Source organism: Nansenia antarctica (assembly GCF_963989245.1).
Source record: "Nansenia antarctica genome assembly, chromosome: 5".
Lineage (NCBI taxonomy): Eukaryota > Metazoa > Chordata > Actinopteri > Argentiniformes > Microstomatidae > Nansenia > Nansenia antarctica.
The window spans coordinates 13,503,473-13,517,825 of record NC_137690.1 but is presented as its reverse complement, the minus strand read 5'-3'; the positions used below and the strand labels follow the sequence as shown (position 1 = coordinate 13,517,825).

The 14,353-nt window shown below is 47.7% G+C and overlaps 2 protein-coding genes across 2 annotated transcripts in view; one reads left to right on the top strand and one right to left on the bottom strand.

The window, feature by feature from the left end:
• ipo11 (importin 11) overlaps window positions 1-14,353 on the bottom strand; it is a 161,197-nt gene that overhangs the window by 87,424 nt on the left and 59,420 nt on the right. The window lies entirely within an intron of this gene.
• Window positions 4,200-7,139, top strand: LOC308159089 (polyadenylate-binding protein 1A-like; the record flags this gene model as incomplete). Its single annotated transcript, XM_080532845.1, has 4 exons — window positions 4,200-5,048; window positions 5,174-5,389; window positions 5,805-6,018; window positions 7,036-7,139. The coding sequence occupies 4 exons, from the start codon at window positions 4,200-4,202 to the stop codon at window positions 7,137-7,139; spliced, it is 1,383 nt and encodes a 460-aa protein (XP_080388971.1).

Sequence of the window (14,353 nt, the reverse complement as noted above, 5' to 3'; positions counted from 1 at the left end):
ACGTTAGCCGCTTTTGTGCTCATGTAGGCCTACTTCGTATTATATTATAGCTGATGATCTTTGTGTGTGTATGTGACTGTCGGTCACAAGTTTATATTCTGTATATTCATTTTTTCTTTTTTTTGGCCATCCTCTAGTTTTGGCTGTGATTAGGAAAAAAATTAAATAAAATAAAAAATCGTTGTTTTGAGCGCGCGTGCGCGTTTCATGCGCGTGCACGCGAAAAAATCGCGGTCACGCCCACCCGCCACCATTGTCAAAATTCCTGGAGGAAACACTGGTAGTGATATCAGTATTACCAGTGTTGCCACAGTTACTTTGAAAAAGTATTCTGATTACTGATTACTGATTACTCCTTTAAAAAGTAATCTAGTTACTTTACTGATTACTTGATTTAAAAAGTAACTAAGTTAGATTACTAGTTACTTTTTTAGTTACTATTGGCAGCTGCCTAGGCACCCGACCCCCCCCCCCCCCCCCCCGCAACATAAAAATGAAAACTGGTTTTGCCAAAACTCACTTTATTTTAACAGTAACTTAAATTACATAATTAAACTTTAAACAATAACTTAAAACAACAAAATAAAGAGTCTTTCTTTGCCTCACCCAACATAAATACTTGTTTTTAAACAATAAAATAAATATAATCTTTATTTAACACAGTAACTAGCAAGGAGTGGTTTCACAAAACCTAAAACCTACCCTGACCATTCAGATATGATCCTAATATAATCCTAATCCTAAACTGGGTGAGTCTGAGTTTATCAATGAAGAGTGAACTCAGCTGTCAAGACTGGAAGGAGGCCATGAACACGCTATGGAGGCCATGAACACGCTATGGAGGCCATGAACACGCTATGGAGGCCATGAACACACTATGAGTGAAACAGTGGAAAGGGGCGAGTAAACCAGTGGTTGTATCTCATTAACAGAAGCTTCTCAAACCTCTTGTCAGAAAGTCTGTTCCTTCTAGGCACCAAACCTCCCAGACTAAAGAGCCGCTCTACAGGAGCGCTAGATGGGGTTGGAGTGTTATACTTCAAGAAAATGTTCTTAATGTTTGGATACTGATTCAGAATCTGAAGCTCATGCCCTGACCTCAAGTAGTCCATGACTTCCTTTTCTGCCGAGTAGGTCTCCTCTGGCTCCGCCTCAAAAGCAAAAAAGTCCATCTCGCCTTGGTTGGCAGTCGTGGTGGGTACACTGGCAGGGCTCTGTGCTGCAGGAGCAGTTTTGCGACATTCTGCTGTGAGAAGCTCCTTTACTTGCTCCCTCCTACCTTCATCTCTCAGCCATCGGAGTTTGAATTTTGGACAACTAGCAGCTGCGAGAAGGGCATCTTTGTTGTCCAGCACACTGGCAAAACGAGTCTGGATAGCCTGAAAGATATAATTTGATATGTTTATTATTATCTAGTTGTAGCCTATAAGGTCTATTATTTATACCTTTATTTACTAATTATGTATGCAATTAGTTTGTGCAACTGACAACCTACATACTGCAGTATGGTGTGACTCTGCTCCATGTTCATGAATAGTGCAATGAAAATGTATTTATTTATCTTTAAGATGGAACAACATAGCATACCTGCACTATGGCATCTGGAAGGCCTGCAGTCATCTTGGATAGGGTGTCTTTCACAGCAAGGGTCTTCTGCATCAGGACTTCAAGTGTGGGCAGTAAAGTCCCATACGGACAGTCACCTTGTAGGATATCCAGTGCTATAGTTAGAGGCTTCATGACGGTACAGTACTCATGCAGGTACTGGTACTCCTGGTCTTTGAAGCACTTCACTCCCAGCTTGTTGCACAGAGTAGTCAGCTCATTCATGGGGATTTCTGCGATTCTCTTTATGGCTTCGTAAAAGGAATTCCACCTTGTGGATGTCGGTACCAGGAGCTTTCTTTTGTTAACCTCCTCCACCGTTTCTGACGCAACGGTAGATCGGCTTGCTTTCGTCCAGAGAGCTGTGCATTTTGCTGTGCTGCTCCTATACACAGCCTTGCTCTCTGGTTTGGAAGTGATGTACTTCTCCACATCACTTGTAGAAATAAGGTTGAGGGTATGTGAAGCACACCTTTGGTGCGGGGGAAGAATCAGCTGGCCATCACTATCATCCTCAGCTGATAGGATTTCTGACACATCTAAAAAAGTGACATCATCCGTGGCCTCCTCCACCGTCTCATCATCGGACTCTGTGACAGCAGGCTGATAGACTTGAAATGCCTTGACAAAGTTAGATCCATTATCTGTCACTGTTGCTACTACTTTGTTGATTAGTCCATATGAAGAGTGAATGTTTTCGATTTCTGCACCAATAACATCATACGTGTGTCTACCGCGGATTCTCCTACACGCCAATGCAGCCTTGTTGCGGTCTAATGTGGATCTACTAATCCAGTGGAGCGTTACTCCCATATAGCTCCTATTGTTAGCTGTCCAAATGTCCGCTGTAGTTGACACATAGTCGACCTCGTTCAGCGCAGCCTTCAGATGTTTTTCCATCTCTGCATACTCCTTCTCCAAGTACGAAGAAAAAGATGTTCTGTGAGGTAGCTCGGCATTGGTAGTAGTGGGGATCTTGTTAATGATGGCACGGAAAGAGGGCGAGTCAACTGTGTTTATGGGCAGCATTTCCTCTACAACATACCGCCCGACCAATTTATTCAACTCTCCCACACTTACAGGTTGTGATTTTGTAGGCCTACTGAAGTCCAGCTTTTGTTGCTTGAGCGGTGTGGGACCTCCCGCAGAAGTCGAGGCCGCGGTCTCTGGGACTTTCTCCGCGAGCTTGACTGTGCTGTGCAGAGATTCCAAATGTTTCTTTAAATTTGATGTTGTGGTTTTACCACAGGACAATATTTTCTTTCCAGCACAGAGTGTACAACGAACATTTATGTTCTTGTCATCCTTTGCTGACACAAACTCAAAATAATCCCTATATTTCCAGCTATTTAACGCATATCTCTGTTCTCGCTCCATTATACGCTTCTGTTTACACTGTGCAATCAGCGTGGTGATACACGTGAGCGATTCTGCTGCACCTCGTGTTGAAAACGTGATCACTGACGTCACTCCCCAAGACGCGAGAAAAGCAATAAATGTTTGTTTACTATCGAACATTACAAAGAAATACTGCATTTAGCCTAAGTTATGAGGTAGTAACGCAATAGTAACGCACAGTCACTTGAATAAGTAACTTTAATCAGATTACTGATTTGGAAATAGTATCGCGATAGAATACTCGTTACTGGGAAAAGTAATCAGATTAGAGTATCGCGATACTTAGTATCGCGTTACCGGCATCACTGAGTATTACACAGCAGTGAGATATAGTTATATCAGTATTACACAGCAGTGAGATGTAGTTATAGCAGTATTACACAGCAGTGAGATGGGACAGTTATGGTATTTTGGGCCCCAAAACAACGCTAACTTTGATATACTTGGGTATCCATACATAAACCATAATGAGGTTTACTGAAAAGAAAAAGTAAAACAGCTGGAAGCAATATCTGACTGTTTGTCAGTCTTACATCTGAAGCTCTCTGTCTACACAGTTATGTGCAAAGTGTAGGAAAGTTAAAGTTATTTACACATTTGACAATGTGCTGAATTCAACTTAAGTTGAACAGTTGTTTAGGGAATGAACAAAGAAATATCTATTAGTTCAATAAATAGTTACATTGTTTCAAATGTGTTCTATGAAATGATTTTTCAGAAGGCTCTGCCAACATGGATGGACCAGGACTGTAGCTCCCATTGAGACACACCGAGGACATGACCTTGGTGGGTTTGAGACATAATTCAACCAGTCCGATTGCTGTGAAATGACTTGTGATGAATATAATAATCATAATAATAATAATAATAATAACTTTTTATTTGCATAGTGCTTTTCCTGCAAACGTTGCAGCTATGTGTAGACCGTAGAGAGGTCAACTCTCTCTCTCTGGGAAAGACATGCTTAAGGGCCTCTAAATGGACCCTGGCTATGGTCTGTGATGTAACAATGACTGAAGTTAGAATTCTCATGGAGCTGGGCTTCTAGAATCCATCTGCAGTACACATGCTGTTCATTTACCTGCAAGTCCTCCGTGAAGAGCTAGATAGATACAGTTATTTGTTTCACAAACTTTTCCAAACTTTTTCCAATCTTACAGTCAGCAGACATTAATCCTAGTGCGTCTATTCAATCGATGGCCTCCTTGTATGTAGGAGATCTCCACAGGGACACCACTGAGGGAATGCTGCATGAGAAATTCAGCCCTTCTGGTCCAATCATCTCTATAAGAGTGTGCAGAGATTTGCTAACACACCAATCTCTTGGGTATGCCTATGTCAACTTTCAACAGCAAGCTGACGCAGAGCGTGCCCTGGACACCATGAACTTTGATGACGTCAATGGAAGACCTATGCGCATCATGTGGTCTCAGCGTGACCCTTCTCTGAGGAATAGTGGGGTCGGTAACATCTTCATCAACAATTTAGTGGAGACTTTTGACAGCAAGCACCTCTACGACATGTTCTCTGAGTTTGGGGACATCCTTTCCTGCAAGGTAGTATCTGATGAGAATGGCTCTAAAGGCTTTGGCTTTGTGCAGTATAATACCCAGGAGGCCACTGAGAGAGCTATTAAGAGACTCAATGGCATGTTATTGAGTGGCAGAAAAGTGTTTATTGGACAATCCACATCTTGCGATGAACGAGAGGCTGAACTTGGATTCAGGGCTCGAGAGTTCACTAATATTTACATCAAAAACTTTGGAGAGGATATGGATGACCAACGCCTTAAGGAGAGGTTTGAAAGATTTGGACCAGTCCTGAGCGTCCGTGTCATGACTGATGGCGCTGGTAAATCCATGGGTTTTGGATTTGTCAACTTCGAAAGGCATGAAGATGCCAAGAGAGCCATTGATGAGATGAATGGCCAGGAGATAAATGGGAGATGGATCTACGTGGGCCGTGCCCTGAAGAGAGGAGAGCGCCAGACTGTGCTGAAGCGCCAGTTTGAGCAGATAAAGCAGGGCTGCAGGACCAGATACCAGGTGTGTGTTTATGAAAAAAATATACATATACTGTATAAGTAAAATAAGTTGATAGTCATGGTAAACATTGTTGATGTATTTGAGGGATGAAAAACATCTCACTAAACAGGGTTTCTCTCTACCAGGGTGTCAACCTCTATGTGAAGAACTTGCATGACTGCTTGGATGATGAGCAGCTGCACAAAGAGTTCTCCCACTTTGGAACAATCACCAGTGCAAAGGTGATGATGGAGGGTGGACGCAGCAAGGGATTTGGCTTTGTGTGCTTCTCCTCCCCTGAGGCGGCCACCAAGGCTGTGACTGAGATGAACGGCTGCATCGTGGCCACCATGCCCCTGTATGTGGTCCTGGCCCAGAGCAAGGAGGAGCGCCAGACTCACACAACCAACCAGCACATGCAGAGGATGACCAGCGTCTGCACCGTTCCCAACCCAGACATCAACCTCTACCAGGTTGCTCCCCCACCTGGATTCTTCATGGCTGCCATGCCACAGGCCCAGCAGCCTGCTGTCCATGTCCAGGACCAGGACCAGGAGCCTCTCCCTGCCTCCATTCTGGCTGTCGCTGCCCATGAGGACCAGAAGCAGATGATATGTGAGTCTATTTGTTTGTTTCTATGGATCCCCATTAGCTGTTAGTTACTGTTACTGATATTTACTCTCCCTCCCTCCAGGTGAGAGTCCCATCTCATCCATCCACAACATGCTAGATGTCGCTGTGCTGGAGGCCCAGTGGGCTGAGGAGGCTGCACAGAACGTGGCCCTGGCCCAGCGCAAGGAGGAGCGCCAGGCTCACAGCACCAACCAGCACATGCAGAGGATGGCCAGCGTCTGCACCGTTCCCAACACAGACATCAACCTCTACCAGGTTGCTCCCCCACCTGGATTCTTCATGGCTGCCATGCCACAGGCCCAGAACTGTGCTGCCCCATGTTGGACCAACCAGCTGGCTCTCACCTCTCCGCACAAAGGTCAGTATATTTAATGAAGCCACCCTGCACAGAGAGACAAGACCACTATCCAAAGATTTGCCATAAATATATTTGATTATGATTATCTTCCCTCTCAGCTACCCAGGCCTTGAGAAAGCGTCCTGAGTCTATTTGTTTGTTTCTATGGATCCTCATTAGCTGTTACAGTTACTGATATTTACTCTCCCTCCCTCCAGGTGAGAGTCCCATCTCACCCATCCACAACATGCTAGATGTCGCTGTGCTGGAGGCCCAGTGGGCTGAGGAGGCTGCACAGAACGTGGCCCTGGCCCAGCGCAACAAGGAGGGCCAAGCTCACAGCACCAACCAGCACATGCAGAGGATGGCCAGCGTCTGCACCGTTCCCAACCCAGACATCAACCTCTACCAGGTTGCTCCCCCACCTGGATTCTTCATGGCTGCCATGCCACAGGCCCAGCAGCCTGCTGTCCATGTCCAGGACCAAGAGCCTCTCCCTTATTCCATTCTGGCTGTCGCTGCCCATGAGGACCAGAAGGAGATGATATGTGAGTCTATTTGTTTGTTTCTATGGATCCCCATTAGCTGTTAGTTACTGTTACTGATATTTACTCTCCCTCCCTCCATGTGAGAGTCCCATCTCATCCATCCACAACATGCTAGATGTCGCTGTGCTGGAGGCCCAGTGGGCTGAGGAGGCTGCACAGAACGTGGCCCTGTCCCAGCGCAAGGAGGAGCGCCAGGCTCACAGCACCAACCAGCACATGCAGAGGATGGCCAGCGTATGCACCGTTCCCAACCCAGACATCAACCTCTACCAGGTTGCTTCCCCACCTGGATTCTTCATGGCTGCCATGCCACAGGCCCAGCAGCCTGCTGTCCATGTCCAGGACCAGGAGCCTCTCCCTGCCTCCATTCTGGCTGTCGCTGCCCATGAGGACCAGAAGCAGATGATATGTGAGTCTATGTGTTTATTTCTATGGATCCCCATTAGCTGTTACAGTTACTGTTACTGATATTTACTCTCCCTCCCTCCAGGTGAACGTCCCATCTCATCCATCCACAACATGCTACATGTCACTGTGCTGGAGGCTCAGTGGGCTGAGGAGGCTGCACAGAAATCTGGCCACATCCCATCTTGAGTTCCAAGCGGCTAAGATCCAGACTTTTTAAACCGACCTCACCGATAAAGCATATTTAAGCATTGAAAAGATATTGCAATATTAATAAATTATTTCATTACAAAATTAAATTGATTGACTCAGCTATGTCTAGAGAAGGGTAAGCTGGACCTCGATGATACAAGTTAAAGACCTGGTTGGACCAGATAGACCAGGCCAAGACAAGGCCTCCTTGACCAGCAATGCACCTCCCAGCTCAGCATCGCTGTCTTTCTCTCTCCACACTAGGGTTGGGTACCGAAAACCGGTACCGGTATGGTACCGGTTACTTTACATTCGGTACCTACCGAACCGAATTGCAACGGAGATTTCGGTTCCTCGTTTCGGTTCCTCTCTCGCCCCCTGGTGTCCGAAATGGACGTTACATGCAACAGTCAACCGCACGTGACATCGCCTGTTAAAGTATCACTCAGTTCACGTAATCGAGACTGAATCGCTCTCAACATGCGCGAGGCGACGCGCTTGCAAGACAGTTTTGTAATTGGTCTGAATTTAGCGGGAAATTTGGATTTAACGACACAATATTGGCAGGGGAAAATATTTTTTATAGACAACGGATTTATATGCTGGAAAAACATGCAGCTAAAATTCACGGAACATTTGGACAATACGAGACACAAGGGAGCTGTGGTCGCATGCTCTTATTACAGGGCAATATGTGCAGTGCAAAAATAATCTGAAAATCATCACGAACAGAACGGCGGAGGTACGGGTAAACAGGGCTCATGTCGATGTCATCAAAGGTAAACGTTGTTTTTCTTAGCTGATAATATGCATTACCTTGCTGTTGGTTGTTTACCTAATGCTCCATCTGACTGTCACACTGTGATTTGACTGACGCTGTTGTGTAAACAGTTAATGAGTAACGTTAGCCCGTTTTGTGCATGTACTCTCGTGTAATTGAGATTGAGATTGAGATTGAGATTGAGATAACGTTTATTGCCACTATGCATTACACATATAGGAATTTGCTTCGTCACCACAGCAAGTGCGTTTATACTTTTTTCACATATCAAAAAACAGGACAACACAACAACAACACAGGACAGACAACAGTGCATTGGATAGTGCGGTATAAAGTAAAGTGCAGTGCAGAGTTTTTTACAGTGAGTCCAGTTCAGTCCTGGGCAGACTTGGGGGCGGGGGGGGGGGGGGGGGGAAGCCAGAGTCATTTATCAGCCTGGCGGCTGAGGGGTAGAAGCTGAGCCTGTGGCGGGCCTTCAGTGCCTTAGGCAGCCGCAACCTTCTTCCAGAGGGAAGCAGGGTGAGGAGGCCGTGGCCGGGGTGGAAGGGGTCTGCCATGATCTTCCTTGCCCTCCTCAGAGCCCTGGTGTCATGCAGGGAGTTGAGGGAGGGCAAGGGACAGCCGATCACCCTCTCTGCTGAACGTAGCACCCGCTGCAACTTGGCCTTGTCCTTGGTCGTTGCAGCAGGGAACCAGGTGATGATGGAGTGGGTGAGGATGGACTCTATGATGGCCGTGTAGAACTGGACCATCATGGACCTCGGCAGCCTGAGTTTCCTCAGCTGCCGGAGGAAGAACATCCTCTTCTGGGCCTTCTTTGTGAGGGCCTCGGTGTTCTGCTCCCACTTTAGGTCCCGGGAGATGGTCATGCCTAGAAAGCGGCATGACTCCACGGAGGCCACCGGGGTACCTCCCAGCGTGATGGGAGGGGGCAGGGCTGCTTTCCTTCGGAAGTCCACCACCATCTCCACTGTTTTTAGAGCATTTAGCTCCAGATTGTTTAAACTGCACCAGCTCTGCAGCCCCTCGATCTCACCCCTGTAGGCAGATTCGTCCCCCCCGGAGATGAGGCCCACCAGGGTGGTGTCGTCTGCAAACTTCAGGAGCTTGACCGAGGGGTGGCGGGAGACACAGCTGTTGGTGTAGAGGGAGAATAGTGCTGGAGACAGGACGCAGCCCTGCGGGGAGCCCGTGCTGGTGGTCCTGGAGCTGGAAATGCTCTTCCCCAGCTTCACCCGCTGAGACCTGTCAGTCAGGAAGTCCGTGATCCACCTGAAGGTGGAGACCGGCACCTGCAGCAGGGATAGCTGGTGCTCCAGGATGTGTGGGAGGATCGTGTTGAAGGCCGAGCTGAAGTCCACGAACAGGATCCTGGCGTAGTTGCCTGCAGTGTCTAGGTGTTCTAGTACGTAGTGCAGAGCCATGTTCACGGCGTCCTCCGTGGATCTATTGGCTCTGTACGCGAACTGCAGGGGGTCCAGCACAGGATCCGTGATGAGCTTCAGGTAGGCCAGGACAAGGCGCTCCAGGACCTTCATGACGACGGAGGTCAGAGCGACGGGTCTGTAGTCGTTGAGGCCTGTGACCTTGGCCTTCTTGGGGACGGGGATGATGGTTGATGCCTTGAAGCACGCTGGGACGTGACACAGCTCCAGCGAGGCGTTGAAGATGTGGGTAAACACCGGGGCCAGCTGGTCGGCGCAGTGCTTCAGGACAGAGGGAGAGACGGAATCCGGACCAGCTGCCTTCCGGGGATTCTGCCTCTTAAACAGTCTGTTTACCTCTCGCACTGTGACAGAGAGAGGGGGTGAGGAAAGTGGGGTGGGGGTGGGCGGGGCGGGTGAGGAGGGGGGAGGGAGGGGGGGGGGAGGGGGGAGGGGGGGGGTAGCAGGAGGGACATTGGCCCCCCTGGGGGACGGGGGTGGTGGTTGTAGCCGGGGGGTGTGGAGGGAGAGGGCGGGGGTGGGCGGGAACCTCTCTTTCTCAAACCTACAATAGAACTCGTTCAGCTCGTTAGCGAGGGGGAGGTTGTCGGACATCAGCGGGGACCTGGGTTTGTAGTTGGTGATGGTCTTTAGGCCTTTCCAGACGGAGGCGGAATCCCCCTCAGAGAGCTGTTTCTGCAGCTTCTCCGAAAAGCGATGCTTCGCCTCCTTCACCGCTTTGGCGAACCTGTACTTGGCCTGCTTGACCCGGTCCACGTCCCCACTGCGCCTAGCCACCTCGTTGTTGAAGGACTTCCTGGAGCGGAGGGGGACACACACCTCCTCGCCAAGGCTGATAAATGATGTAACAGTGTCTGTGTATACATCCAGATTGTTACCAGCCTCTGGCCCCGCCCACTCCACCAAGTCCTGGTCACAGCCTGCACTCTCCAACCAGGCGCAGAGTCGCTCACATGCCTCACTGGACCACACCCTGAATCGCCGTACAACAGGTTTAGAGAGTTTTAACCTCTGCCTGTAGCGAGGGATCAGGTGTATGAGGATGTGGTCACTGTAGCCCAGTGCAGCACGGGGGACAGAATGGTAGGCTTGACGAGCTGTACAGTAGCAATGGTCCAGAGTGTTCACCCCCCTGGTGGGACACGTGACTTGCTGCCTGTATTTGGGGAGCGCCCGGCTAAGATTAGCCTGGTTAAAATCCCCCAAAACAACAACAAAACTGTTCGGGTAATTACGTTCCACACTCATCAATTGCTCTGCCAGTGTGTCTACTGCTGCGGTGACGTCCGCATCAGGTGGAATGTAGACACACGCGAGAATGAATGAGCTGAACTCACGGGGGGAATAAAATGGACGGCAGAGGATGAATAGGGATTCTATAGCCGTGGAACAGTGTTTGTGGAGCACTGTCACCTCGGAACTCCAGCGCACGTTAACAAAGAACATTAACCCCCCTCCCCTAGACTTGCTCACCGCCTCGAAGTCTCTATCAGCCCGGAACGCGGAGAATCCCTCTAGCTCCACCGCCTCGTCGGGGACAGATGAAGATAGGTGCGTCTCCGTGAACGCGAAGACAGCCGAGGAGTGGAAGTCGCTGTTCCTTGCAACGAGACACCGGAGTTCATCCATTTTATTGCAGAGGGAGTTCACGTTGCTCAGGAATATGCCCGGGAGTGGTGGTCGCGTTCCTCTCCGCCGAAGGCGAACCAAACAGCCAGCTCTCCGACCTCGCTGCCTTCTGATCCACCTCACAGCTCTGGCGAAAAACGCGGTCCCCCTCACAAGCATATCCAGAATGTCCGTGGAACGGGTGAGTAGTTTGGGGAAGATGTCCGGTGGGGTTAAACCCCTCATGTGCTGTAGAACGTCGCTTGTGTACGACGTTAGGCAGGACACAGAGACACAGAACAGACAGAACACAACAAGCTGTAGCGACATAGCAGCCATGGTCGGCGCCATCTTGGATTACGTCAGTGTAGGCCTACTTCGTATTGATGAGCTGATAATCTTTCAGTGTGTGTGTGTGTGTGTGTGTGTGTGTGTATGTATGTATGTGACTGTCAGTCACAAGTTTATATTCTACGAATGTTGTTCAGTGCTGTATGCGTGTTCCCGGTTCTGTGTGTACTCTTGTGTACTTCATATTCAATGAGCTGATTATCTTTGTGTGTGTGTGTGTCTTGGGCGTATCTGTCAGTCACATTCAGTGCTATATGCGGGTTCCCCATGTTCTGCTGCAGCTGTAGCGTCAGAATATGTTGGTACTGTGTTATGGAGCAGCCCTTCCCAACTTCATGTTGGTGTATTCTACCACAGCCAGAGTGATAAAAACTCACTTCTTCCGATAAAAGTAATGATCAGACGAGGGGAGGAAAACTAGTCTGGGGCAGGAAGCAGGGATCCATCATGTGTGTGTGTGCATGCGTGTGTGTGTGTGTGTGTGTGTGTGTGTGTAATGCCTCTTGCCTATATCCCTCATCCTCCCTCTTACTCCTCATCTTTCCCCTCCTCAACACCACTCTACAGAACTCTCTGCCCTCCCTCCCAACCTTGTAAAACTGAATCGACCGGCAGTTTTAAATGCAGAGGAGGAGGCAAGCAGTAACAAACACCCCCCTACTATCCCCCAGCCAAAACCAGAACAGACGTGACTGATTACTATGGAAATCATCCCAGACACGCACACACGCACCGTGGATTTCTATCAAATCCCTCAAAGCAGAGTGTATGCAGCATCTTTGAACGGTACTAGAAGCGCATAGCAGTGGTGAGGCTAATGCTATTATTTTAGCAGGAAATAAGGTTTCACTATATGCTACTGTGCAATTACTCTAAAGTGAACACACACACACGTGCACACAATGTGACTAAAGTGACACACACACACACACACACACACACAAACATTCTGTACACTCAGACACACACATATACGCCCACACACACACAAGTGGTTCAATAGACAGACACACAAACAGACATATACTGCACAGATGGAGATCAGATCACCCCCTCAACACGAAACGTTTTGTATAAACACGTTTAAACAATATTATATAAACAAGTTTTAGACTACTTCATGCATTGATAATCAAAATATGTTTGTGTGTGTGTGTGTGTGTGTGTGTGTGTGTGTGTGTGTGTGTGTGTGTATAAACTGTACATGCATAATTTGTGAAACTGGAAGTCGGCAGCCCGTCTGACAATAGACCATCTGTGTGAAATCGGCAGGGATGTTGTGACACAGTAGCTCTAAGTGAAATGAATAAATGTGGTTAGTAGCTGCAGTTTATAACATTTATACCCATCAATAACATCAGTTACCCCTCCTTTAGAAACAGTAAATGCCAGGCAGCCCAGGGTGAGGTTCACTTCCAATCATAATGGGGAGGAATAATCTCTACGACAGACTGCAGACTGTGGGAGAGACAAGACGGGGGGGGGAGAAGACGTCTGCCTCCAAAGCCAGCTATTTCACCTCGTCATACTGATAGGTCAGTATTAGTATACCTAGGTATATTAGTATATAGGTCAGCCATTGGAATTCAAACAATTCAATCTGTTTAAACAACTGATGACAGCTTCCGCTGTGTACTCCATTCCGGCATCGCCCGCATCCTGTCAAAACTATGGCATGACACATCCCACCGTAGGCAAAGGTCACACAGCAGGGGGGGGGGGGTTATGGCTGTGCAGCTCAGCCAATACAGCAGTAAAGTGGTTTTGATATTCATGACACAATTCACTCCTGCCAGATTTCACACGGCACAGAGCGTAACGACAGAGAGGAGAAAGTGGGGCAAAGTGGGCTAAAGAGTGCCACAGCATGAAGCCAACTAAAGCTGGCTTAACAAAACATTCCAGAAAACCGTCTCTCTCTTCCCACTGTGTAAATGAAGGCCCCTGAAAACGTGAGGAATCAAAATGCTAAGTATTTTTAGCTGCCACCTTTTCCGAGGCTAGGGTTAAATACAGTTAGGTGCCTATATATTTGGACTGTGACAGAAATGTTGTTGTTTTAGAAGATGTTTACCAAAACATATTCAAGTTACAGTTATATAATGAATATGTGCTTCAAGACTCTCTGCTTTAATTTGAGGGTATTCACATTGGAGGAAGGGTTTAGGAATTACAGCTCTTTAATATGTAGCTCCCTCTTTTTCAAGAGACCAAAAGTAATTGGACAATTGTCTCAAATGCTGTTTCATGGATCTGTGTGGGCTATCCCTTCATTATTTCTTTATCAATTAAGCAGGTAAAACGTCTGAGTTGATTCCAAGTGTAGCATTTGCATTTGGAAGCTGTTGCTGTATACGCACACCATGCAGTCAAAGGATCTCTCAATGCAAGTGAAACAGGCCATCCTTAGGTTGCAAAAACAAAACAAAAATTCCATCAGAGAGATATCAGGAACATTAGGAGTGATTAACAGTTTGGTACATTCTGAGAAACAATGAACGCACTGGTGAGCTCGGCACCACAAAAAGGACATCCATGGAAGACAACAGTGGTAGGTGATTGGGTTTTTCTTTACCATGTAAAGGATCCTGCATTCACAACAACCAGCCAAGTGAACAGTCCAGTCCAGGAGGTAGACATATCAATATCCAAGTCTACCATAAAGAGAAGACTTCACGCAAACAAATACAGAGGGTACACGGTACACCATAAGCCTCAAGAATAGAAAGGCCAGATTAGACTTTGCCAAAAAACTTCTAAAAAAGCCAGCCCAGTTCTGGAACAGCATTCTTTGGACAGATGAAATTAAGATCAAACTGTACCAGAACGATGGGAAGAAAAAAAGTATGGAGAAGGCTTGGAACGACTCATGATCCGAAGCATACCACATCATCTGTAAAACACAGTGGAGGCAGTGTGATGGCATGGGCATGCATGGCTTCCAATGGCACTAGGTCACTAGTGTTTATTGATGATGTGACAGAAGACAGAAGAATACAGATTAATTCTGAAGTGTTTAGGGACAT